We start from the raw sequence: 26,619 nt of genomic DNA on the forward strand, positions 1-26,619 counted from the left end.
GAAGAAGGAGAATTAGGTGAAGTGAACGGAGTAACTGGGACGTTCGTGTGTTTTTGAACTTTGTGAATCTGTCCTTGTGGTTTTGAAGTTTGTGTTGTCTGATGCTTCTAAGCGTAAATAGTGTTATTTTTCTATTATTTCTAGGTATAATGTAACTTGTTTTGATATTGATCATCATTACACCTAGACTGTGAATGTCTATGAAATTTGTAAATGTAATGAAAAATTTACAAAGAAATTTATTCCGTGTGTTAAATATTATGATGATTATTTTACTTTAAATATTTGACATATAAAGATATATATGTAAAAACATATCGTGTATGTATTGTACACATTTTGTAGAGATTTTTACATTATTAAATTTCCCAAAAATGCAGCAACATCCGCAATCTAATAGTAGTGGTATTTATAACGACTGAGTAGTGTAATTTGATTCTCGTTATGTTTATATCTTTATATTTATTAAAATTCAACGAAGACAAGGAAAATGAATATGCTTCTTCTTTTTCTTTCGAATAGTAAATCTATTGACAAGTAGCAAAATATTTTATTTGCTTCTGTGAGTATTTTAATTTTATTAGAAAGATATAGTTTACATTTAGAAGCTACAGACAATATAAGTTTCTGAAGCATTGGTGTTAGATGGAAAGACAGTCGTATGAGGGTGAAAAGATCAATTAAAATTTATATTGCGTCGAATAAAGTGTTATAGAGAAATTTTCGCGAGACATTGTTTCAGAGGAGATTTAATTATTCGTTGTTTATTTTGTTAATATTCATAGCACAATTTGTGTTCGATAATTTGACGTTTAAAGTACTTCGTTCACAATGCAGACTTCAGTCTGTTTGTGCTCTACGTTGCATACGAGCAACATTGTATTCTCAAATGTTATTAAGTGAGTAAACAATAGGTGTATTTGTTTATAGTAAATTTATATACATTATAACTATGTCTTCCTTACAAGAAAAAAAAAACCAGAGCAAATTTATTTGTATTATCGGTAACTACGAAAAAGTTCTTCTTCCACGATTTAAACAATATTTGGTCACGAAAGGATTGATTATAATTACATATTAAAACCATACTGTTCCACAGAGCATCTCGAATATTTATCATCTATAACTTAAAAATCAAACTCAAAAATTAAGACTTAAAAGAGTTTAGTAATTTTGAAGTGAAAACATGTTCCACAAAGAATCAATATTAAAAAAAACATTATCTTCAACGAAAAAAATAAATAATTCTCCGAGACTTAAATATTAAATGAATATTAATCACATGTATTTATACGTTACAAAATTTTTGTAACAGAAAGTGTATGAAGCTTTATGTACATTTAATAATTGGTTATAAAACATTTAAAAACGATACGCAAACATGTCGTCTATTATTTCTTCAAATAAATTCCTACTTCAACTTGCTAAAATTTGATTTTCTTAAAATAATATTCACATTTCATTTTCTGCAAAAAGAATAATTTTTCATACGTATAACGTGTACAAGATTCTCATAAAATTTCATTGCACATCATCGAATATCGGTAGGTATATAGTAAAACTTCACGAAGAACAACAAAGATCATCGCAGAAGAACATTCATTCTAAACAAATAAGTACCATAATAGTTCCACGTAGTTGCACATTTATTCCCTCATTATCTAAATTACTTCGTGCGCTTCATCGTTGTTTCTGTTTCAGATCGCGAAGAGCAATTTCTCGAGCAATTCACGAATGCATCAAATGTGGAGCCTGCTTCTGTCACACGAGGAAGCTGGTAGAACATCTGAAGAACCTCCATGGTATCGACAGAGCCTTCAGCTGCGACGAGTGCGGCAAAACTTTCAGAAGTCCTATGAACATAGCTCGTCACAAATTAATTCACACTGGTTTCAAAAGATTCGCTTGCGACTTATGCGATTATAGATCAAACCAAAAGTCAAACCTCGAGAGCCATCGTCGAAGACACACCAAAGACTATTCCTTTAAATGCGAACAATGTGAAAAAGGCTTCTTCCTGAGAACAGAATACTTAGAACATATAAATGTTCATACTAGGAAGCAATTGTACAAATGTGATCACTGTAGCAAGTCATACCCTTACAAGAAGAACCTGACAAATCACTTAAGAACGCATCATGCGAGTATCTCGCAGTTAGAATTAAGAAATGACGTGACAAAGAAGCACGTGTGCACAATTTGCCTGGAGGGTTTCACGCGAAAATTGTTCTTGGAAAGGCACTTGAAGCAACGACACGGTTTGTACGAGAAAATGAAGCATTTATGCGATCTGTGCGGAGCAGTTTTGTCTTCCAAGAGGAGGTTGATGGTGCATAGGCGAAGCCACGTTAACGAGAAGATCGTAAAATGCGATTTATGCGGCAAGCAGTTCTCTAGCAAAGAGAACCTCGCTGTTCATCGGCGAGTGCACACTGGGGAGAAACCGTACGGTTGCTCGCAGTGTGGAAGAAAGTTTACACAGAGGACTTCTTTGATATTGCATCTTAGGTATCATTCCGGGGAAAGGCCGTATCAATGCGCGGATTGTGGGAAGGGATTCGTTTCTGCGAGTTTCCTGAAGAAACATCGAAAGATTCATGAGAAAACTACGCAGCTCGAAACTTAATTGCGAAAGAGATCGTCCAATAAAGAGATACGTGTGTGAGTTCGTAATTCCTTTTGTTACCAATGAAATTTGTTCGTTTTTAATAAAAAGATGATGATTGATACAAATAGAATCTTGTATTTTATTGAAAATTGTACGAGACGATGATGGTGGATTTAGGTACGCGCATTTACAAAAGCATCGGAAGCTTCGTATTTTAATGTATGAATTTCAGTGTTGATTCTGATTATGAAACCATACATGATGCTTTCTGTAAACGTGTAGCTTTGTCAATGAAGGTTCCCTCATTCCAGCCACTGGGGCAACGATCACGACGTGCTTACCAGCTGCGAAGATTTCAGAATCAAGAACGAGGATATTCTTCTCGATCCTGGACAAAAGTGAGTTTTGTTAGATATTTTCTATGATCAAGATTAAATAAAGTAGTCTATGTTGTTACGTGAACATATATAAATTTCATACAATCATTTTGACTACACGCAAACAATTTAAATTGAAATAAAGGTTCATACTGGTCTCTAAATAATTTCCTTAGACGTAAAGATAAAAGAAATAACAATTGAACGATCATCGATTTTGATAAAATTCCTTGATGAATAAGAGTAAATAAAAATCGAACGATTTTCAATGATCCCACGAAGACAATTTCGACTGTAAGCTAAACTTTTCAGGTTCGAGGGGAACGAGAAAGTCTGCGACCTTTGTCAAGAAAAATTCCACTTCGTAACCAGATTAGTAGCTCATCTGAGGATCGTCCACGGTATCCATAGACCCTTCAAATGTGTCACGTGTGGGAAGACATATCCGCAACAGTTTATGCTAAACGCCCATGTGAAAAAATCTCACACTCCTAAAACGATCCCCTGCACTGAATGCAGTTTCATGGGGGTGAATGCCACTGACGTGGAAAGACATACGAAACGACACCATCGAGAAATGAAGTTCACCTGTGAAATCTGTAGCGAGAACTTCGTTGACAAGGATTCCTTGATGACTCACACAACTATGCATAACTTTATGCAGTTTCAACAATGTAACGCTTGTGGTACTACGTTCAACGACGCGTACAGGTATGATAATATTCTCCTATGACTTCATTCTAATGTACAATCATTTTAATTGATAGTCACGCGAAGGCAACAATGTGGCGAGAATATATGAAGGCTACACATAGAGAATACGATAAGTTTATGTTGCAAGTCACTTGATGACTAACTAATTATGATTAGTCGAGAAGAGAAAAATATATTTATTTTAATTATAGATGATAAACTGAAAAAGTTTTATATAAAACCAAGAGAATAGCTAATCTCACGGTAATCGATATTTGTAAATTATATAAAAACAGATAGCAAAAATATGCATTTGAAGCTATAGTTGATAATGTATCTATTGAATTTTAAAATTACTTTAGAAAAGACAGAAGATGTGACTTATCGTGTTTCTCTGCTGTACCCTTTTTACGTAAGTGGGGAGAGTCCTTGTGCCAAATTCTCGACAAATCTGACTCTTCTCGAATTAAAAAACGCGTCATATATCTCAATACCTTAAACCGTTAAAAGAATTTCGCAAAATCCTAATCTTTCAATTAATTAAATTAGAAAATATTAGAAACTCTCAATCTTTCGATTATCATGTAGAAAATTTCACAAAATCCCAATCTCTCAAATTAACGTAGCCTAAAGGAGCACAACCGTTTGTACCACTACGATCCAACAACGTTGATCCAAGAGAAGCTGGAAACTGACAGTCCGCAGAACATCACGGAGCACAAATGCGACGTCTGTGGGAAGGTTTACAAGTACAAATCGGTCTTGAAGCAACACAAAGTGAAAGCTCACGGTGATATGCCAAATTACGAGAGACGTCGATATTTGTGCGCTCTTTGCGGGAAAGAATTAAAAACCGCAAAAGGCCTGGAAATTCACAATCGATCGCATACCGGCGAAAAGCCTTACACCTGCGAGGTGTGTGGCAAGTGTTTCGCCTGTGAAACACTGCTCAGGACTCATAATGTCACGCACACTGGCGAGAGAAAGTATTCTTGCGACCAGTGTGGCAAAGCTTTCACGCAGAGATCCACGTTGGTCGTGCATAAACGTTATCATACCGGCGAACGACCGTACGTTTGTCCTCGATGTGGAAAAGGATTCGTCACCAGGACTGTCCTGAACACTCACATGAAATCCTGTCGTTGAAGCCGACCAGACGATTGTTCGATATGTGAGAAACACGTTTGAGACAGAATAGGGGCTTCCGGTTTTGTTGGAAAGAATACGGTGCTCAAGGTAAGACTGGGACTATTTCTACAACTTTTATAAGACGGATGTGTCATTTTAATTATACATACTGCAGAGCAGTAAGTATTAGAACTAATGGGTATTGGTACTTAATATCTGCTGATATTTATGATGCATTTGAATGTTCTTCTAGTTATTTTATTTTAAATTATTTACCTCATTTGCGTCATTTGTGTTTCGTAATGTAGAGCAAAGTAAGACTTTCTTTGACTTTCTCGATGAATGTTATGCGTAGGTGTCCTATTCGAGAATTTTAGATTTACTTAAGGCTCATTGTTATTCCGTATTTACGATATTAAAAAGATGGTATTTTTTCTAGTTTAAATGCAAGCAATTTGAAGTTACAGTTATTCAAGTTTGAGTCTTGGAGATGTTGCTCAAATAGCTTACGTGAGAAAAGCCATTGTTCAAACATAAAATCGAAAATGTTTTCGTATATTGTTTTGAAACTCGAAATTATATATAAATGTGCAACGATGGTAAAAATCTAGTAGTATATGTGTTACTTGAATTATTACAAGTATTATACGTATTTGCACACACGGTGTTTAAATGTTCAAAATCGATTTTAATAGACCCAGTCTTAAATTGAAATATTTTAATTCCAAGATAATGCGAATGGGGGTTGCAGTATTAATTAGACAAAAAAGGAAAGAAACTACGTTAGATATTGAAAAGTCATAGTTCACAAGGAACTTTAAAAGAACTCGTAGAAAATAAAAATCAGTGCATGACAATAAATAATAAAAGAATCCAATATGATAGCGTCTAAGCGTACAGGAAACAAACCTGCGATCCCTAAAATATTAAATTCAATTTTGAAACTGTGTCAGGCATTCTGTCAATAAGAATAGCCTACATGTATCGTATTCCCGTTGTTTCTTATTTCTACTCATCGAGCAGATTGGCACGGCTCGATCGTTTAATACTGGGAGACCCTTGTGCAATTTATGACCCTTGAGGTACTTTTAGAAAACTCTCGTGAAATCAGGCCACCGCTTAAGGATATAATCACCATTCACCTCAAGCGGATTAGCATCGAAATCGATCGCTTTTAAAGAAGGCAGCTTTTATCGTAGCTTCTTCTTATCGATGTAATTTACGTACATGTATATGCGTTCTCTTCTTTTATGTAAAAATTACGAAGGCGAATGTTCACGAAACAACGAAAATAACGATACGAATGATATTTGTACTTCTTAACAAATTTTTACTCTTTTTAAGAGATGCTACTCTTAAGAAAATCTTCGAAACTTTTCTTTATAGATACATACACGTGTGTTTTTTAACGTGCAGAGTTAACAAATACTTGGAATCTCTGCGATCATAAAGCCGTCCTTGATACTAGTATTAAGGTGTAACAAGCCGTTTTTAATCCAGTTGCACTTGCTAAATCGTGGATGTAAAGTATATCAATCGAAGGTCACAGGGAAAAATATGAAAGATCTTTTTTTTTTTTTTTTGTTTCTTTACAGGGGAACAATTTTCGAATTTAAGAGCACTGCAAAAGGATATATTACACATCACTAGATCTCGTTTTATTTTGTTTTGGTGTTAAATATGTATTTTCGTTACATATCCGAGTGTTCGAAAAATATATTTCCTTTCGATCACCGAGCACGATTTAAAAATCAAAATGGATTTGTCATATGTTTTCCTGCGTCCTCGATTAACATCATGCAAGATGCAATTTTACGATGATTGTAAGAAAAATATTTTCTTCGTCGATAGTAGAACTCGTAGAATTCTTACTTAAAAGAAACACTTCGTTTAATCGATCGTAAGTCAATCATATAACAATCAATTTTTATAAATCGAATAACAATAAGAATTTTCTATTAGATACTCTCTGTTGTTCGATACGAATATAATCCAACTAAAAATTGACGACTTACTCATCGATTATTAGTTGTACAAAAAAAAGACCATCATGAAATAATGTGATATATTTAACATCGATTTAAACTTGTACTTTTTTATACACGTTTTTTAAATACTTTTTATACATGTGCCGATTACGATCATTCACGTTATACAAACAGCGAGACAATTTTTCCTAAATCCCGTTTACTGAAAGTTCTGGGATAATGCTAGCGAATACGAATTTTTTATTATTATTGACTGCTTCTAAATATTTCTATAAATTGTTACTCTTTTACAATGTCATATTTATTATTAAATTAACTCACCTGATAATACTGTCAATGATTTTGTATCGACAATAAAAAAGCGAAAAAAATGATTTCACAACAGCGTAAGTTTATTATTCGATTCTCTGTTTCAGTTATTATTTAATAATTAATAATCCTTCAACATTGAAAGATCCAATAGTGTAGCACATATTATTTTACATAATAATAAGAGGTAAATTTAATAATGAAAAGGAAATTCTGTGTACTGTAAAAATATTTAACAAACGACAAATGTCTATCGAAATAAATGCCAAAGATCAAAATAGAATCAAAAAGGACAAAAAGAATGAATCGCAGAGAGATAGAGGGCATTGTTTTATTTTTTGGCTGTAATAATCAGAGACATGAGTGGGACAGATACCGGTGGACAGGTGGGAAATTAACATTTTAATAGAACACCAAAACCGAGGCTGGATCTTCAATACGAAAATCTACTCCTTGTTCCATCATCTTGTGATCGTAATGGTAGTTTATGTCGTTCAGTATAGCACGATTTCGGGCATTAACGTTACGTGGCTTCACGTGGATCGTACGAAAAACTATTTTGTTTTTTTTTTTTTTTTTAAAGACGAAGAATATTTTAATGCTGTGTTAACTCTTAAATGACAATATACGATTTTAAAATTGAGATTGATTCTATTGAATAAATGTTTGGGTTCTTACGTGTCTTGCTTTCAGCTTGAAGCTGACAGATGTCCCGCAGGGTATCAAGACTTCTTATTATACCGTCGTACTGTAATCTCGTTAGATGTTTACAACGCATCAGCATGGAGACTAGCAAATCGTCGAGCATCTCACGATTGTTTCTGAGTTGTAACATTACTTCAGCTGTAACGATACCGGCCATTGATCGTAATTATTCTTATAACAAACAAATATCATATAAAATCGATCGATTAAAAATATTTTTCTGGAATCCTTAATTTCCTAATTCAGATTGAAAAGTTACAGTAATAAAATTTAATGAAATTTACTAAGATATTTAATTTAATGATTTATTTAATTTATTTAATAAAATACAATTAAATTGTGGACGTTTATGCAAATTCCTATTTCTGCAAATATAATTAAGCAAATGGTCACTGGGCCTTATAAACCACCTTGTACCTACATTTTCATATATTTCATATGTCCATACTATTTTATATGTTTTGCATCTTCCAATTTTCAACAAATGCATAAACATTCACGATCTAGTTGTAATCGTTCTATTTTTAATAGGAGAGCTGCTGAACGATACTTTTGACATTTTCAAATCATTAAACACAGAAACAGTGGTTCGTTTCAATAATATGTAGAGTTACACAATTGGAAGGGGACAATGGCCAAAGTACCGAGATTCAGCGAGCTTTATTGCGACAGTTATCGCGTCAAGAAATAGACCATGCGAGATCCGCATGAGAAAACGTCTCGTGGACAGTGTTCAAAGCGTGTAGGATTTGGAAGAATTTATAATACCGAGCGTGTTGGTATAATGGGTAATAAGCAGTCCGACGGTGCTTCTGAAATTGCGAGATCTACTCTGATCCCACACGTGACCGCTGAACATTTGAAACCTAGCCAATGGCACACTGGGCAGCAGGAAGTAGCACATATCTTCGTAATGGGATATGTTAACTGAAAATCAAACTTAACAAGCTAAATTATGCATAGGATCACCCATTCTCGTCGATACATTGAGCGATTCTTTTAACATGATTTGTGTCTACATCGAAGCGTTTAATTATTTTTCAGAGCCGATCTTAACGATTCTTTTCCATTAAATATCGTTCTGCTATAGAAATCTTCCTACTTTCTAATATTTTATTTACATCTGACGTTCAATTTATTTTTACTTTTTACCATATCAATCGTCATTCTTTAGTAATGCAACAGAGTATCGATTTATTATCGGAACATTTATTACTGGAACGAGATTGATTAGCAGGAAATTCGTGAACGATCTCTTGTAAGGAAGATAGAGGAATAAGAATACAAATATAAAAGACTGTTTGATTTTTAATAAAAAGAAACTTTTGTTCTTATGTAATATTTATGTTTATGAAATATTTCGAGATAAATGATCTTCTCTCGGCTAAAAACATATAGCGATTTCATTATCTGAACAGCGTGTGATTAGTGTAAATAATCAAGACTCTATTGTATTTTATTTACGTGGAACTCATTAACAAAATATGTTTTCAAAGTCGTTGAAATTTCTATGATAGTTAATTTAATTAATTTAAAAATCTGATATTGACTGCTTGATCGATCATTCGTGTAAAGAAATCAATTCTAGGAATTTTCTTCGTGATCATATCAGAAAATCATAAGAATCGCTTAATGCGAACGAAAGCATATAAAATATAGACGACGAAATGTTTTAAGAAAACTTCAATAGCAAGGTAGAGTGGCGTAAAAGCAATCATCTATTTTTAAATCGAATTTCTCAAGCATAGTTGTACTTGATTCTAAATTGCTCGAAGCACAATGGAAGCCTTCGCAAATTACAAAACGTAATAACCGTGAAGCACCGGCTCGATATTGCCTCGACGTAGGCGGAAGGAAATCAATGATTACTTTTACGTCACTCTGTATCATATTGTACCTATAGTATAAGACACTGTGAGCTCAGGGCATACAAGCACTAAATTATGCCAGGCTGTGTCAGTGATCGTGTGATGTCTGGAATCCGAATCTCTCACTGATATATGCAATGTCTTCAACACTCTCGGTGCTGCATTGGTCAATGCGTTTAGAGTTTGGTCGGATAGAGCTGGATAATCGAGCCTGAGTATCGTCAACGCGCGAAACCGGCCCAACAGACGCAGATATCTGTAAAATTTGGTTTATGACAAAGATTATACTTGTCAAAGTTAATGTTTTTTTTAATCATTTCGAAAATAGTAATAGTGTAACAGTATGGCTCAAGATAATGTTTATGTATCAAGGTAAAGATAAGATCACCGAATTATTAGAATTTTTCTGATAGCAGTGAGATATACTGAGATATAGAATCTTATTGGAAATAGAATGAGTTTAACCATTTTTAATACTATCAGAGTGACAAAAAAAAAAAAAGACACTTACAGTTTGTCGTGGAAATTTTATAAATTTGTAATAGTATAGATATATCAGGATTTCACGATTAATTATTCTTATAAAGTAACACGTCGACGTGATTACAGCTGATAACAGCGGTAGAGAAAATAATGATATTTTTAAATATTATTCTCAAGGTATAAAAATTCATGACTTCGTTCGATACGGTACTTCTACGAAGTAATTGACGTGGCACTGTCAGAAATTGTGTAATATAATAAATATCTGTGTTAATCACTTTAAATTGAGACTAAGAAAACAACATGTCTCAAGCTAACTTTTATCTTAACTTCTTAGAAAGAAGTTGGATTCAAAGAAAATTTCATTTCGAAGAAACGAATGATATCAGAGTATCTTTTTATACTTTCTGGAAGAAACGATAATCGACAAGGATCATTTCTGTTATGAAACTTTCAATTCCTTTGAATAAAACGATAATTGCGAAGACATAGGTCGATCGATGGAACTGCTTCACGTGCCTTGGATTGCTATGGGGCGCCTGCCATTCCCGAAACGCACCCCGAAGATCTAAATACGCCAGGTGCTCGGTCGACCCTTTGGAAGCACTTGCGAGAAGTCGCAACACGTCGCTCACTCCTAGAGTCGCATTCAGCAGGCTTAGCGTTTCCAGATTGTGCTGACAGCTGCGTACATAAAAGTTGATTACGTTAGTGAGGGGTCGATTAAGAGAAGTTGAGCAACCATGACAATAGTTAGTGTAACATGGCAATGGTGCATCAGAACTTAAATAATGGATAAACCCAGCTTAGAACGTGAAAAAGATATGTTTCAAATTTGTGTAAATTAATCTTTTGTAGGTAAATATACCTTTTCACAGTGCATAGATAAATTGGATCATTTATATCCAAGAAAACGTTTCTTTTTTACTCTGCTAAGCTCTCGTCGAATACAATAAAAATTCAGTAAAAACAAAGACTTGGAATTAAGAATACGAATGAAATGTTGCAGTTTGCTTACGGAAGTTTAAAATTATATTAATTCGAGTATATTTTATAGAATAAAAATAAAAATATAGAATAAAATAAAATTTTTATAGAATAAAATGTCAGACTTCTAAGAAATAAAGAACTCTTTTTGTTCTATAATATTTCACTTTTGAAAGATGCGACATTGAATCTTTGTTTTCTGCAGAAAAACAATTCTTACACCTAGTAGGTGATTTATTTTTAGTATCTGTCTCTGTAGCAATTAGAGATCGACTTTTTCATAATTGGAATTAGTTACAGCTACGAAGTAGAATCGGCAGCTTTCTGATTAAATCCTCAGATGCAAGGCTGATTAATTACCCTAAAAAGTTTGCAAGAGCATACAACAGTTTGCTTCTATTTCCCCATTTACAAATGAAGATCCAATCGGTGAGTATCAGTTTCTTCAATTGGACGTTCTTGGCTCGTACAATCGTAAGAAAATCAGCGCCTGCCTCAGCTTGAATATTACGAGTTATGCGAGCTTCTCTTGGCAAGAGATACGGTCGTGACCAGGCGAGTTCTAAACTTCGCATATGCTGTCCATATTGTGCCTAAGCAAAACATAATTATCATCGAATCTCGATAGATTAGATGTGATAAAACAAATTTCGTAATCGTATTTTTCTGTACACCTGATTTTAGTACTACTGTCAACTTCTTTTAGGGTAAAAAGAATGTCAGCTATGCGAATATAACCAAAAATTGTTATCGTCTTATCAAAAATAATCTCTGTATTTTTAATTCTGTTTAACCCTTTCTAGGTGGATTTTCCTTTTAATTATGAATACAACAACATAATAATAAATAGAGCCTATAATAGAAAGAATGAATAGAATTTTTTAATTTATTAGTTCATTTAATTTTATATTATAATTAACATAATTACCAAAATAATCAAAATGACCAATGTGTGTAAATTTGTAAATTCATAACGATGCATTTTTGTGGATTTAAATGATTATTTTTGTAAAATATATGGATAGGAAATCGTTCTTCTCCTTGCATTACATACTTTCTCATTTACGATAGAATCCTATGTTGCAAAAGGTCTCAATGATTCCGAAAAGAATTAAAATAATTTAACGATCATTTTGAAAGTCTCATTAATTATTTGAAATGTATTGTTTCGTTAATTTTGAAAGGGTTAAACACCGACGATTACTCTTCACACGTTCCATTAATGAATCATGTGACTGTAGTATAAAAGAATGGATATTAGATATTTTATTTTTCGCAAATATTTGCGTACGGCTAATTCTCCCGCCAAAGGGAAGTCACCACGCAGATCACGGTCGATGAAGACTGTGATGGAACGCCAAAGAACTGGCGATGAAAGTGCACGGTTCCATGGCCGACAGACTTGTGCAACATTGGCACGATCTCCATGACCGAGGTGACTGAATATCTGCGTCAGTATCAGCTCCGGCAGCTGATCCCACATCTCCCAGTATCAGCTTGGCCCGTCTTCATCGCTACGTAGCTGGGGCAGCTGTCGCAACCTCGTCAAGTTCTCTTGTCCTGCTTCGCGATATCGATTCGATCGTCATTGAAAATTGTACGATCGATTAAGTCGAATTCATGAGATACTAAACGCTTGAATTTACATTCAAATAGATCTCGATTGTTATTAAAAATCGTACGATCAATTGAATCAAATTCGCGTGATATGAAACGCTTGAATTTGCATTCGAATCGAACTTGATTATTTCTAAAAATCGTGAGATTCATTTATTGAGTGAAGTACACGAAACATTAATTCGGTTGAATTCGGGTTCAAATCGAATTAGATTGTTATTGAATGCTTGAATTAACATTTAAATTGATCGTCTATTTTCAATAAATTTTGATTTAAAATTATGAAAGGAGAAAAAATGATAAAGAAAGTGTAGTAATATATATTTTAACAATAACAGAAATATTATGTGATCGTGTTACCGAGGTTCTCGATGCAGAATATAATACGAGGTATGACCAGTCCCAATTGAACTTTGCATTCTATAGATGAAATTAATAAATGTACGTGAGCTTCGTTACAATGATATCACGTTTCTTTTGTAGCTATTGAGCAACTGCTAAACGAGAACATTGAACAAGGATAAAATTCTTTTCCTGTTGCTACCTTATATTTTTTTAATTTATCAAAACTTGGAATTTTAGGAAGCTGTCTTAAAAAGCTATTAATAGCTTACCACCTTGACATAATTGAATTGGATTGAATTGGATTGAATTGAATTAAAAAATCTTTTAATACTTGCTAGCGCTCTGCCCCTAGATCAACAGGAACATAATAACTTTATGTAAGATCGAGGATTGTCTAAATCGTTACTCAATTAATATTTTATCTGCTCCATAGGATAGTAAATTTTCCCGCTTATTCGTTCAATGTTGCGGTAAATTTAGTATCAGAGAACGTCATGAGATGGCGCTGCGATAAGCGAGAAATTGCATACGCAGTATGATTCATAATTAGTACAGGTCTATAGTGCATTCGGTGCACATGTACCGGGAAATATGTGGGATTGAATGTACAACATAAATTTACAACTACGCAGTGTCAAGGTCTAAACTGATGACAGATCGTAGTCACTGTCGTCACTGAAAAACGATATTATATATCCCTTAAGAGAGAAATAAATTCGCCAAGTAGTTACATAATCGTATAATCTTGGTCTTTGACCCTCGGTTCTCGGTTCTAACCTGTCCACGTGCCGTCTTATTGTTAGCACGAATAAGACGAACTTCGTTCAACGTAACGAATTGTGAATTTGTTCCAACATTGACGAAACGTTGATTAGTAACGTTGAACTATAATATCGTCAGTTTGTTTAAAATATTACATGCGTCCGTAAAAAGACGGTTAGTGACGCTGTTGAAACGCGAGAATGAAGGAAGAGGTGAATAACAAAGAGCTGGACAAGGATCACTGGAAACTTGAGGCACAAACCATTATCAACGACGTAAAACAGCATGTAACGGACATCAAAATATCAGAAAAATTACGAAATAACAATCATTTCCTTTACTTAAATTTGATTACATTAGAGGGCTTGAAGTTTTGCATAGAACTATCAAGTGCTGGTTTTACCATCGTTGGTAACGAACACGACGACACATCAAAGAGAGAAAGCGAACACTACGAAACGCCCTACAGCTTGTTGAATTTCGTTAGCCCGCAATATAGAGATTCCTTTGGGAATTCGCTTGTTCATAAGCTTAAACAATTAAGTAACTCACAGTGAACAAATTTAATTAGAATTTTTTAATAGTGAAATGAAATACAGTTAAATATAGATGAAAATAAAGTGCTAATTCCAATTGTTTGAATACACACACACACAAACACACACACATCTTTCAACAATAAGCATTTGAAGTCCAAAATAAATTATGATTCTCGTCAAATGCGTTTTCTCTTTGCACAGCACTCATTCAATCCGAATCTAGCCGAAGATATCCGAGTGCACGGTAATTTGCAAGGACAGTGTCGTACTCGATACATAATACCAAATCTTGGAGCTTCCTTTTGGCATTATATGTGCATACATATATTATCAAGAAAGTTTTCTCTAACTGACAAAGTTGCATTCAATTATCTACTGCTGTTGAATATAATACATTAAACAAACCTTGTAACATATACGATATATTATTCCTATTTTTAATTATTAGTACATAATTTCGTTTAATATATAAATTAATTTCATTTGTCTTAAGTAAATATAAACATTAAGCATACATATCTAACACAACAGAAAAATCGAAACGAAAACAAGAATCTGATATGCAATAGACAAATTCATCATATGATATTTAAATAAACTAAAGTAACTAGTGAAATTTATTTAATTACACTGTGATTAAAAACATATGTAAATAAAATCCATTAAACTTATATAAATGCGAAGTGACACGTATACTGCTAGATACGGTACTGCAATACCAATCTCATCTCCATAGAAAATATCCCTAGGAATCGAAAGATCAGTCGGTGCAAGTGGTAATATATCGGTTTTGTTTACCCCCTCCTCTACGTTCGTTGCTCTGTGTTCCGTTTGGCATATTCCACTGTCGAGTTGTGAAGTAACGAAGCGGTTTCGCCGAATGTGTCGCATCGTGTGCGTGTTCCGTCATGCTTCTGAATGAGTTTACTGTCGATTAAGTGCCTAAAGACGAAAGAATGTATCACGTTTGTTGATATTAGAGTGGCTAGTGCTACGATGTCGAATGGTGCACAATGACACGCCCGTGAAAAACGATAACAGAGCCTATCATTTGATTGACCAAAGAGACAATTGAGAAAAACGCAGTACGCGAAAAGGAGCCCTGCTTTGTGTATTCCCAGTGTGACATTCGTTGAAATAAAAACCATGCTTCAGCCAAGAGCTACATACGTCAGGCGGTAAAGAAGGTGAGGGACGAAATATATTTTAGCAAATCGAATGTCAAAGAACCGCGGAAGAGCTTTGACAGGTCGTTTGTTTTTCTTCAATAGTCGTACCCCGTTTCTCAATATCAGCATGAAAGGGGTGGGACAATTACTTCCCATATCTCTTTTCAACCTATATAACCATGGACGATATCGTATGTGTGGAAACGAGTCGCGATAGTAACGTAATATCACAAGTCGCTAAATATTCGTCGATTCTTCTCTGACGTACATACATGCGTATTTTAAATCTTTACATGTTTCCACATTTTCTTTTCGTTCTAAATAAATATTGTATTTTTTCAATGAAGTTGTATTTGTTAAATAGGAAAATTTAACGAGACTCTCTGTGTTTCACGTACTTGACAATTGCGCGAGGTGACATTGTTATTTTTGTCAGAAATTCTTAGTTTATATAAGAACCGTTGTGTATCGGAATTTGTGTTATTCGGTTCAGAAGATTTTAGTCGACATTTTCTTATTTGTATCGCATTAGTTTTCTGCTATCTTACGATTTCTCTGAAAATTAAAGTATGCAGTGTATGCATTTAAATTTTGATAGTAGTATTTACCACTACATAAAATATGCATTCTTGTAGAATTAAAATAAAAAATCCTGTAATGGCTGCAACGTTTAATTTGTTTATAACATGATTTAATATAAAATTCCACATTTAATATCTAATTATGTACACTTATGTACATCATGTTGTTTTGCACTTTAATTATTACAAAGTACCATGAATAACTTTTTTTGATGAATAAAATGAATATTTGTGCTAGATTGAATATAATTGATATTTATGAAATGGATAAAATGCCGATATTTTTTATTGTTTTACATTGCACGTGTATTTCCGCGTAATATGTTCGTCATACTTCGAAAGCAATGCCGATGTTCTAATTATGATAATCAGAATGATTCATCAGTTAAAGGATTGGATTAAAGGTGATAGAATGTGAAAGAAGTAACTGCATGTAATTTTTTTTCAGATGTTTTCTTAATATCAAAATGAATTTTGATGCTAGACAATTTGTTATTTTCTTCAAAATAAATATTTTTGGTAACATTGTTAAAGTACAATATCAATATTTGATAATAACGTTTTTTTGATATTCAATAGTCATGCAGGTTTATTTAGTATGTGCTTACTGTCACAAAAGTAGGCCAACAAATTTGTTACAAATGTTAATTAGATATGGATGGCCTCTGTAATGACATGAATAAATTCTAACGAATATGTTATAGCAGATATGAACTGCATCAGTGTTTCAACTAAACTTCCTATATATGTACTATTTTTGGATAACACATATATTAGACTATACATACAGGATTTAGATTAGATAATATCACTCTTAGAGAAAATTGTAGCTCAAAATAGGTATATAGGGGTCAAGTAAAATAGAACTATTCTGTAGTGTATTCTTTCATTTTCTTCTAACATTGTAAATTTTTTTATTAATTTCCTATTTCAATAAATATTGTGTAAACATCATGAGTTTCATGTAATTTTATATTATATTGATTTATTAATTTACTTTGTCATATTTTCTTCGTATACATTTCATTTTGTTAGATCATATCATGAGAAATCTTATGATTAATATTGATAACATTTGATAAACATAGCTTTTCTTGATAATGAGAACATACTATATTTATTTGAATCATAATAATGATTTCAGAATGAATGTTGCACCCAATCTTTTATGGATTAATATATTTTAATTTCTTCATTTATTATATCTTTATTTACTGTTTAATAGTAATAATACTGAAAGTATCACTTATATTGTTAAAGAAAAGATATATTTATTGATAGAGATATACTTTTATATAAATATAGATTATATATACAACAAATTATTTAAACTCATATATTAAGAAGATTTACAGTCTTACTAACACAGCTAGGTAATCATTTTTTCAGCAAAGGGAATGGCTAATTTGATGATAACTACGTCAAGTAAGAATAGTTCACGCAGTACATCACCTAACAGAGGAAATACATTGACCTCACCTCAGCAATTTTCAGCTACTTTGGAACATATTTCAAAAGCACGTAATGCTTCACTGTAAGACCCAATTTTTTGTAGATATTAATATATATGCTTACATAAATTAAGATTAAAAATTCTTATTTTTTTGTAGTATTTTACATGAAACTGAAACATTAAGCTTATGCTTCAATATGATATAATTAATGATACAATATTTTGTACTTACAAATAAGAAAAATAAGTTCCTAAAAAAAATAAATGAAAAATAAATAAAAGGAGCACAGTACAAAATTAATTTGACTTCGCAGTTCCCAAACAGGGGAGGGTAGTACAGGCAGTGGAAGTAGTGGTGGTGGAGGCAGCTTCAGCATGAAAGGTAGTAGGCAAAAATCACCAGGAACTGTGATTCGAGTAGATGCTATGGATGAACCAAATACCAATTTAATCACTGCCGAACAAGACGAGTTTGTGCCAAATATTCACCTACCAGCCGATGATGAAGGAGTATGTGCTTTAATATTATAAAATAATTTCATTCTCAGAATGTTTAATACTTTTTAATGTACTGTAATGTAATTAATATTTTCATTTTTAAATAACATATTCACATTCATTTAAGTTCTAATAATTTATAACTCTAATAGTGATATATTTGAAATTATTATTAAAGTATTTGGATCAACAAAATCGATACCATTGTGTTTTTAAATGTTTATTACAGTAGTAAATATGATTGTATATGCTTATATAAAGTTACTTATGTAATGTGAAGTTACGGCATGTAATTACACTGTACTGTACTACAAGGTCATCAATCACTACTGTATAATCAGGGTTATAGGTTAAGAAATTAAGTACCTACTTGCATAATGTTGTAAGTGGCATCAAAGTTAGACTATCTCCACAGTTGCAGAGTGCAACCAAAGTACAAGTTAACGAACAATGTGCTCAAGGAAATGTGTTTTGTTAGTCATAATTTGTTTCTCTCTTAGGTTTGTGAATTTTAATATAACACTACATTTGTTTACAGGAACAATATCATGCAACACAATCGTTCCTATCAAATGGCTCCTCTGAATTAATAACTGATGATGTTGACTCTAACTCTGCTCGTGTTTGTCAAGCTATTGAGCATATCCAAAGTAAAATTGCTAAAACACGAGAACTCATAAGAATAGAACAAACCACACGTGATGGTAATTTTCAGCAATTATCACTTAATTACTATAGTACTGAAGTGTTAAAACAATTATATGAATTATACGAAGGCCTTTATATAATCGCAATTTATGTCAGAGTATGTATTATAAATGTAAAATTTATCTAATGTCCTTTTTATTCCAGAAAATGTAAATGAATATCTAAAATTAGCTGCCAATGCAGACAAGCAGCAGCTTACTCGAATCAAAGCAGTATTTGAAAAGAAAAATCAAAAATCAGCGCACAGTATTTCTCAGCTCCAAAAAAAATTGGATAGTTACACAAAAAAATTAAAACATTATGAATTAAATGGTGCACCTACAAGTCACAGACAACCCAGAGAAGTGCTTCGGGATATGGGACAAGGACTTAAGTAAGTATATTTTATCTTTTATCAACTATCTGTACTGTATTTTAATTGTGCTGTTACAGCAATAAGAAATCAAATCAGAAGTAGATATATATATATATATATATGGATTTTTTATTAGCGTGGCTGATATATTTAAATAATCATTGATAGATCTAAATCTGAATTAATTGATATAGATTTTTATTTATTTTTATTTTAGATATTTATCAAAATGTATATATTATATTAATAGTTTATAAAGCATATTTTGATTGTACGTATTATAATGTATATTTTATAAAAATATGATGTATGTTATTCCTGTTGTTGCTGTATGTGCTTATGTGCTAATTTGAAAAAGTAGAAGTATTAAATTAAAATAAAAAACTAGTATTGCGTATTATATTTAATATGATAAAATAAAAATTTTACACTGTAGTGACAAACGTGAAGAAGTGTTCCTTTAAAATAATTTCTTTGTGTTCTTTTCTTCTTTTTATCCAATTTCTGTTTTGTTATCCTAAATATAGGGTATGACACTTTCATCTAATTTAAGATTCACTTCCAGAAACGTGGGTGGCAATATTAGGGTTGGAATCAGTGGTTTTTCAGGGTGAGTGTTGGTGTGAAAATAGACTGCAATGGTTTTTTAATTATTTCATTATAACATTTATTGTTATAATTAAGTTTTGACTATATTATCATTTTATAAAATAAATATGCAATAAATGAAGTACAATATTTATATATATATTCATATATTTAAGCTAAGCACATTCAAATTTAGTATGTTCATAAATATAAAACACAAATTTACATGTGTTAATGTATAACATATTTTTATATAAATATAATAATTTTCCAAAGTCAATTTTTATAAAATTGGAATATTAAAGCTATTCTTGATCTCTATTTTTCTTATATGTTTCAGAAGTGTAATGTCCAAACCAAGAGAATTTGCACATTTAATAAAAAACAAATTTGGAAGTGCAGATAACATAAATACTTTATCTCGTGAGTAATTTTTATTACAAATTGTTTTTTTAATTAATTAACACAATTTTGTCCAGATCTTATTTATTATTTAATTTTTTAATAATATTTACTATGGAAAGTGTTAATTAAATCTTTGTGTTTTAAAAGCACTATCACTAAGCACATATTGATCTATGCTAATAAATTGTGATACTACAAGCAATAGTATGCACGTTTCTTTTATTTAAAATACATATACATATATATGTAAATACACTATTAAAATCGTTATATTATTACTTTAGTTGCTAATATGTTCATTATTCCAGAAATATAAATTTTTATTTATCTGGAATAAGATGATAGTATATATATATGTAGTAATTTATAATGTATTGTAGTAATAGTACAATATCTTCTTACTCATTTCAACATTAAACAATAAATAATGTTTAATATTTTGCGCTGTCATGGCAGTTGAAAGTAGTAAGTAACATTTGGGCTAATTTTCTTACTATATCTGTTTTTTTATATTCCATAAACGTACTTTTATTTAGTAAATATATTATATGTGTCTTACTTTGTAAAATCTTAATAATTTTTAACACTATATCCCTTTTTTGTTGTATATGATAAGGTACATAAATCTTATATATTTACACATTTGGTGAATACCTACCAGATAATCAAATTTGATGTGAGAATGTTGTGTTTACATATTGTAAGCTTTATATTTTTATTACTACTTTGTGTTACTTAATAATTTTGCCTTGTCTTTAGTGGCTTTCACATATTCAAATGTTTGCTATTTTACATATTAGTTATCCAATACATCAGCGAAGTATATTAAACACATATGTGGACATGAATTCAAAGAACAAAAATTATAAATGAAAAACAATTTTTGCATTAAGTTTACAAAACATTTTGTGACACATTATTGATGCATTTATATACAACAAAAATGTTTTTAAATTATCATTAACTGTATTTGAAAGATAGGGGTGTTGCAATACGAGAAAGCATACAAATTGATTAGTTATTAACAAAGGCAGAATAGTTTGGTATTGGATAACATTCTAACTTGCGACGTCTGTGTCCCTGCAGATGGCTCAACTTTTTATGTAAACGATACACCGCGTGCAGGTAATGGAGATAACGCTAGTGTTGAAGATGAAAAGGCTCATCATGGATCAGCGACGCTGCCTGGTGGTTGTAGTTTGGGATCAACTCATAGTGCTGCGGCAATGAAATTTCCATCCGAAGAAGGATCCGAATGCTCTAGTGTTACAAGTGAAAGCGGACCTGGTAGTAGGGGACAAGCACACACATGTCACAGTAGTAATAATGCTGCACTTAGTCTTAAATCTATTTTCTCAGAACTACAAGAACATAGAGAGAATTTGGAGAGAATGAAAGATAAATTAGAAGGTTTGAAGGTTTGTTTCTAATGATTTAAGAAATAAGTAATGAAACAAAACAAATAAAGAACAATAACATGTTTGCATATATCATAACTTTAAAATTAATTTCTTCCTTAAACAATTTTAGAGTTTGCAACAAGAAGTGACATATCTTTCCCATGCTTTGCAAGAGGAACGTTTTAGATGTGAGCGTCTGGAAGAACAAATTAATGATTTAACTGAACTGCACCAAAATGAAGTAGAAAACTTGAAACAAACTATAACAGATATGGAAGAAAAAGTGCAATATCAAAGTGAAGACCGATTAAGGGACATACACGAAATGTTGGAAAGTTGTCAAACTAAAATTTGTAAAATGGAACATCAACAACAACAACATCAACAATATGTCACTTTAGAGGGTCTGGATAATAGCAATGCAAGGGCGTTGGTTGTAAAGCTCATAAATGTAGTATTAACTGTGTTGCAAGTTATTCTACTTCTTGTTGCAACAGGTGCTGGTATAATGATGCCTTTTCTTAGGACCAGGTACAGTTATTTCATATTGTAAAGTTATGTTTAAGTTTTATTTTTACAGGAAAATAATCTAATAAAACCAAAACAAAATATTGTACATTCCAGCTTAATTGCATAAGCTTTTTGAAGTAAATTTTGTTTACTTCAACATATATCACTTTTTTTTCTTTTTTTCATTTATAGTAAACAGATAACTATCATATTTTTTATCAGTATATATTTCTGTTCCATCATCCTTGTTCCGTTTTCATTCACATACATTTCAATTCATACTTCATCACGTACATCGCCATCTGATTTTACTTTTGCGCACTCATTGTTTTATTTTGTTTTCGCATCTCTGTTGCAGTTGTACTAAGCCTCATTGTTTCATGTGCAGGGTGCGCATATTAACAACTACGTTTGTTGTATTGGGCATAGTATTTGTGCTCAAACAATGGCCTGAGGTTCACGACGTCGGCAGTCACCTCATGCGCCATCTTAAACAGACTCTCGCCGTTAAGTAGCATCGTAAGTAAATCATTATTATTTTTATGAAAATTTTACAAATTATAAACGTACTAGTAAAAAGATATGAAACAATATTTTATGTCTTTTAAGAAATCTATTTCATGTAAAAAATTTGATGTTCTATTAATTTAGAGTATAAAAAGTAACTTATTTTAGGGTGGTATACTTAAATTTACCATACCCTGTGATGAAGAAAAATTGTACACAATGATCAACATTTTGGACCCATTTATCAGTGCTGTAGTTTTGGAGCAATAATAGTAGGTATATGCGTAAATGACTTCATTTATATTTTAAATTTGATCATGTTCACCACTATTATATTGAATCAAACGAGTGATTAAATCTATTTGATACTGTTAATAGAATTACAATACACAAAACATTTTTTGCCGTGCAAAAGTGTTTCACTTAGGAAGAAGAGATTTAGTAGAAATAATAAATATAAAAATGTCTTTTGTCCCTTATGCAAATGTTATAAATTTATTTCGCGATATTTTTATCTTTATTTGACTAATTTTGGTAAAAAATGATACGTATTGATTATAATTTATAAGAAAATAAAAATTTCCATGAAATATGAAAAAGGCAGTAAATATATAACGCTGTACACTGATATTGCTTGATTACATACGGCACATTGTTAGAAGAATTTACTCTAATGTCATGCGATTAAGTTCACTTTTACACGAATCATTGATTAGCATGAAATTAAAAAAAAAAAAAAAAAATTGAACAAGCGAAAGTACTGATTAAAAGATAGAAAAGAAAATTGTTCTATCATTAGTGTCTGTGGGAGGTGTTACCACCATTTTCGGAATTATAGTTCGTACATTTGATATTCTAGTAAATTTAAATTTGTGTAAATTTATCAAAATGCACATTTTGAAATAAAATATTTCTAATTACAATCGTCCAATTGCTAAACAATGATATAAATTAAGAAAGCAAGAGAACACTTAAATAACTGTAGATATTCTTCATGTCAAAATGTATAAAATATGTGATATATTCCTTAGTGTTGGCAATGAGATGGGGTAATTTGATCCTTATATGTAAGTTACAAATTATACATTCATGAGAATACAAAAATGTAAAAGTGAATAGAAATACTTTTAGAACACTTAACATCAAAAGAGGACCAACATGTTTCATTCCTCTTATTCTACATATAACGTTAATTTGTTTTACATACGACGTAAAAAAAATACACCTTTTGAAATAAATAGCATTAACTGTTATTTGTACTCTCACGAATGTTTCAAACCACCACAGACACAAGAATGCATACATATTATATTGAATATAAAGAAATGAACCATGACAGATGTTGAAATGAGAGAAAGACTGATGGACTACATCGCTGTTACAATTGTGAGTAATTTAATATTTGTGGCAATTTTGTGTTGCTATTAATTAAAAAAAATGTTAAAACAGTAAAATGATTGAGAAAAAATTTTTTTTAAAGTGCAACGGTAATTATAAAATGGTACAATTATACAAAAAGAGATAATTCTTAAATTAGTATAGGTGCTCAAATCTGTGAGTGTATAAAATATTTTGGTCTACATAATTTTTTGATTCTATTATCGCTACTTAATGACGAAATGTCATTTATTTCACTAGTTTCCTAATTTTCATCTTTCTGCAAGCACAGTATCACAAAATATAAAGTTTCATAGCCTAATATTATTTTGTGAATATGTGACAAGTAAAGAAAGAAATTATTTTTCGGTAATTATAATCTTTTTTATTGCTTAATACGTAAAATTCTCTTTATGTTTTATATAAATGCATAGTTTCTAATTTGTATTAAGTTCATGCATTAGGACTTTTGTTATTTGTTGGATTATGTACTGTTATCGTTTCGTTGACCTTAATAAGATACGAGAAATTGTTTTTAATTGACAAACAAAATCTGTAAATAAAATAATGTTTATGTAGCAATGTATTTTCTTTTTTTTCAAGCCTGTTATTCGTGAGTACAACATCAAATTTCCGAACTTCATTATTTAACGCCATAGTTCTTTGAACTGCTATTTATATATGTATTATTGTCGCACCTCGTATTTTATTGTTATAATCACTGCTTTTGTAATATTTGTTCAACACAATTTTTATAGCTTTTATATATGTTCAATGCGAATACTGCCAAAAAATTTAACATGGAAGAAATTGATAATTTACGAGGGATGTAAAAATCAAGTTAATTAAAATTTTATGTTTATATTAAAAACCGAAAAGACAAGGAAGTTTGATCGTGTATTTATAACTTGATCAGGCAAAATTTTGTATTTTAACGAACTGCGTATATTTTTTTTCTTCAGATTCATTTTCTTTACAATTGTATTATAAACATTTATTCAATTAAATTTATTCATAATTATAATAATGTTTCCTTCGAATAATCCTCTTGCGTTCCTAAAAATAACCGTTTCTTATGTCTATAAATTTATAAATACGTCGCTGTGACTATACTAAGTTTACATATAAACGTAAAAGTTAAAAATCAGTTTTGGGATCAATATAATTATATATAGAAAATTATAAAATAATTTTGTGTCCCTATATTCTTATATTAACTCTACATTTGCAAATAGGAGTAAACAATTGCAACAATGATACATTACTGATATATTAAATCTATTGGATTCGATATTATATTGGTTCTGCAAAAAGATTTCTAATTTTTTACGTTGTTTAAATCAGATTTTGACTAAAAATATATGTTTGTTATTGTATAAGTGACAACTAGACAAAATATATAGGGTGTTAGTGCGCTTATATATTACTATAATTACCACTATTGCGTAAATTTTCTTTCGAAGATTGTATGCTACTTATTGTTAATTATCAATATTTATCTTTATAGTAAAAAGTTCTACCTATATGGATAAGCAAACGATGGAGAAACATAAAGTGCAAGAATTGTACGTCCGATTCCCTGTTTGTAGTTTCGTATTCAGTAAACGACACCCTATATGTATTGTATAGCTTTAGATCGTGGTGCTTTGTAAGATACACATATAATCCAATATTAGAGAACTTGTTGATATCATCGACCACTGATTTAACGAGGGCCCCTACCTGCACGCTTAATAAGGACATTTACGTAATAATGTGTGGACGTAGCAGAAAAAAGAAGCGATTAAATTAATACAAAAGAAAGAAAAACTAAGGAAAGAAATTATAAATATTTGTATAAATAAAAAATTGCACACATGTCAAACAACGACGGACGTATTTTGTATCTTACAATGTTACATTTTTCTATGAGTTTTTCTTTTTACCGCGGCTATTTACAATTTTATATGTATTTTGTATCAAAAAGCTTCATGGGGGATCGTAAAGCATATGCTTAAATAAGTTGCGTAAAATGTTAATGTAATCCTGGAACTTGATAATCGTTACTCACACTTCCCACAATTTTAGGGGCCCCCTATATAGTTATAGTATAGAAAGGAAAAAAGATAACGAAACAAATATATTGTCATCGATGCCTTGCATAGGTAGTTAATGTCAAATTATAGATTAAATATTTGTTGTCAATTGTAGGACGATGTAGGAAATAGGAACAGCGATTGTAATGGAAATTGTTAACACGCTAGACACATACACATGCATATATATGTATATTATGCATACACACGAGTGTACGTATGTAATAGCTGCATAACAGGTCAGTGTAATAATGTAGTTAAAGACAAAAATAAGTTTATGTCCATTTAAAAAAAAGATAGACATACGCGCGTAATGCTCGTATTATGTTATTGCTGCTAAATTTTAAGCCCAATATCAATTTAGCAGCTCTTGTCATTAATATTATTATTTAATACCGTTTCGAAATAAAAAGAATTTTTAATAAAATTAATTTTTTTTTATTACTTGGTTTATCCTTATTATTAACTAGATTAATTGTATATTTAGAGGGTAAAAAGCAGATGACATGTTACTTTAAATATGTTATAACTAAAATAGTAATAAATAAAAAATACTAGTCACGTATATAGGTGTATAAAATTTA

General features: G+C 31.3%; 3 protein-coding genes and 1 long non-coding RNA gene across 11 annotated transcripts; 2 read left to right on the plus strand and 2 right to left on the minus strand.

The window, feature by feature from the left end:
- Nucleotides 1-345: 345 nt before the first annotated feature.
- LOC139989736 (uncharacterized) lies at nt 346-2,472 on the minus strand. Its single transcript, XR_011800396.1, has 2 exons — nt 2,099-2,472; nt 346-2,017 (listed from the first exon to the last, which is right to left on the minus strand). It is a non-coding gene; the product is annotated as an uncharacterized lncRNA (long non-coding RNA).
- Nucleotides 2,473-7,334: 4,862 nt separating this feature from the next.
- Nucleotides 7,335-12,690, minus strand: LOC139989735 (F-box only protein 39). Its single transcript, XM_072008276.1, has 7 exons — nt 12,438-12,690; nt 11,507-11,739; nt 10,679-10,843; nt 9,706-9,932; nt 8,577-8,735; nt 7,782-7,946; nt 7,335-7,657 (listed from the first exon to the last, which is right to left on the minus strand). Exons 1-7 carry the CDS (start codon nt 12,627-12,629, stop codon nt 7,506-7,508), a joined length of 1,293 nt encoding a protein of 430 aa, XP_071864377.1. The 5' UTR covers nt 12,630-12,690; the 3' UTR covers nt 7,335-7,505.
- A 945-nt stretch (nt 12,691-13,635) lies between these two features.
- LOC139989734 (GSK3-beta interaction protein) lies at nt 13,636-14,590 on the plus strand. Its single transcript, XM_072008275.1, has one exon. The coding sequence runs from the start codon at nt 14,071-14,073 to the stop codon at nt 14,425-14,427; it is 357 nt and encodes a 118-aa protein (XP_071864376.1). The 5' UTR covers nt 13,636-14,070; the 3' UTR covers nt 14,428-14,590.
- Nucleotides 14,591-14,913: 323 nt separating this feature from the next.
- Nucleotides 14,914-26,462, plus strand: Dmtn (transmembrane and coiled-coil domain 2 protein Dmtn). 8 transcript variants are annotated; one of them, XM_072008259.1, is made up of 12 exons: nt 14,915-15,596; nt 16,608-16,678; nt 17,549-17,693; nt 17,927-18,122; nt 18,649-18,814; nt 18,963-19,191; nt 19,739-19,783; nt 20,102-20,184; nt 21,253-21,584; nt 21,697-22,097; nt 22,465-22,595; nt 22,752-26,462. In XM_072008259.1, the coding sequence occupies exons 2-11, from the start codon at nt 16,627-16,629 to the stop codon at nt 22,589-22,591; spliced, it is 1,776 nt and encodes a 591-aa protein (XP_071864360.1). In that variant the 5' UTR covers nt 14,915-15,596; nt 16,608-16,626; the 3' UTR covers nt 22,592-22,595; nt 22,752-26,462. The 8 variants fall into 8 exon arrangements, with proteins under 8 accessions (XP_071864364.1, XP_071864360.1, XP_071864361.1 ...); XM_072008260.1 differs by having other exon boundaries at nt 21,292-21,584; nt 22,435-22,595; XM_072008257.1 differs by having other exon boundaries at nt 14,916-15,596; nt 22,435-22,595.
- The last annotated feature ends 157 nt before the right edge of the window (nt 26,463-26,619 follow it).

This window comes from Bombus fervidus, chromosome 8 (assembly GCF_041682495.2).
Source record: "Bombus fervidus isolate BK054 chromosome 8, iyBomFerv1, whole genome shotgun sequence".
Taxonomy (NCBI): Eukaryota; Metazoa; Arthropoda; class Insecta; order Hymenoptera; family Apidae; genus Bombus; species Bombus fervidus.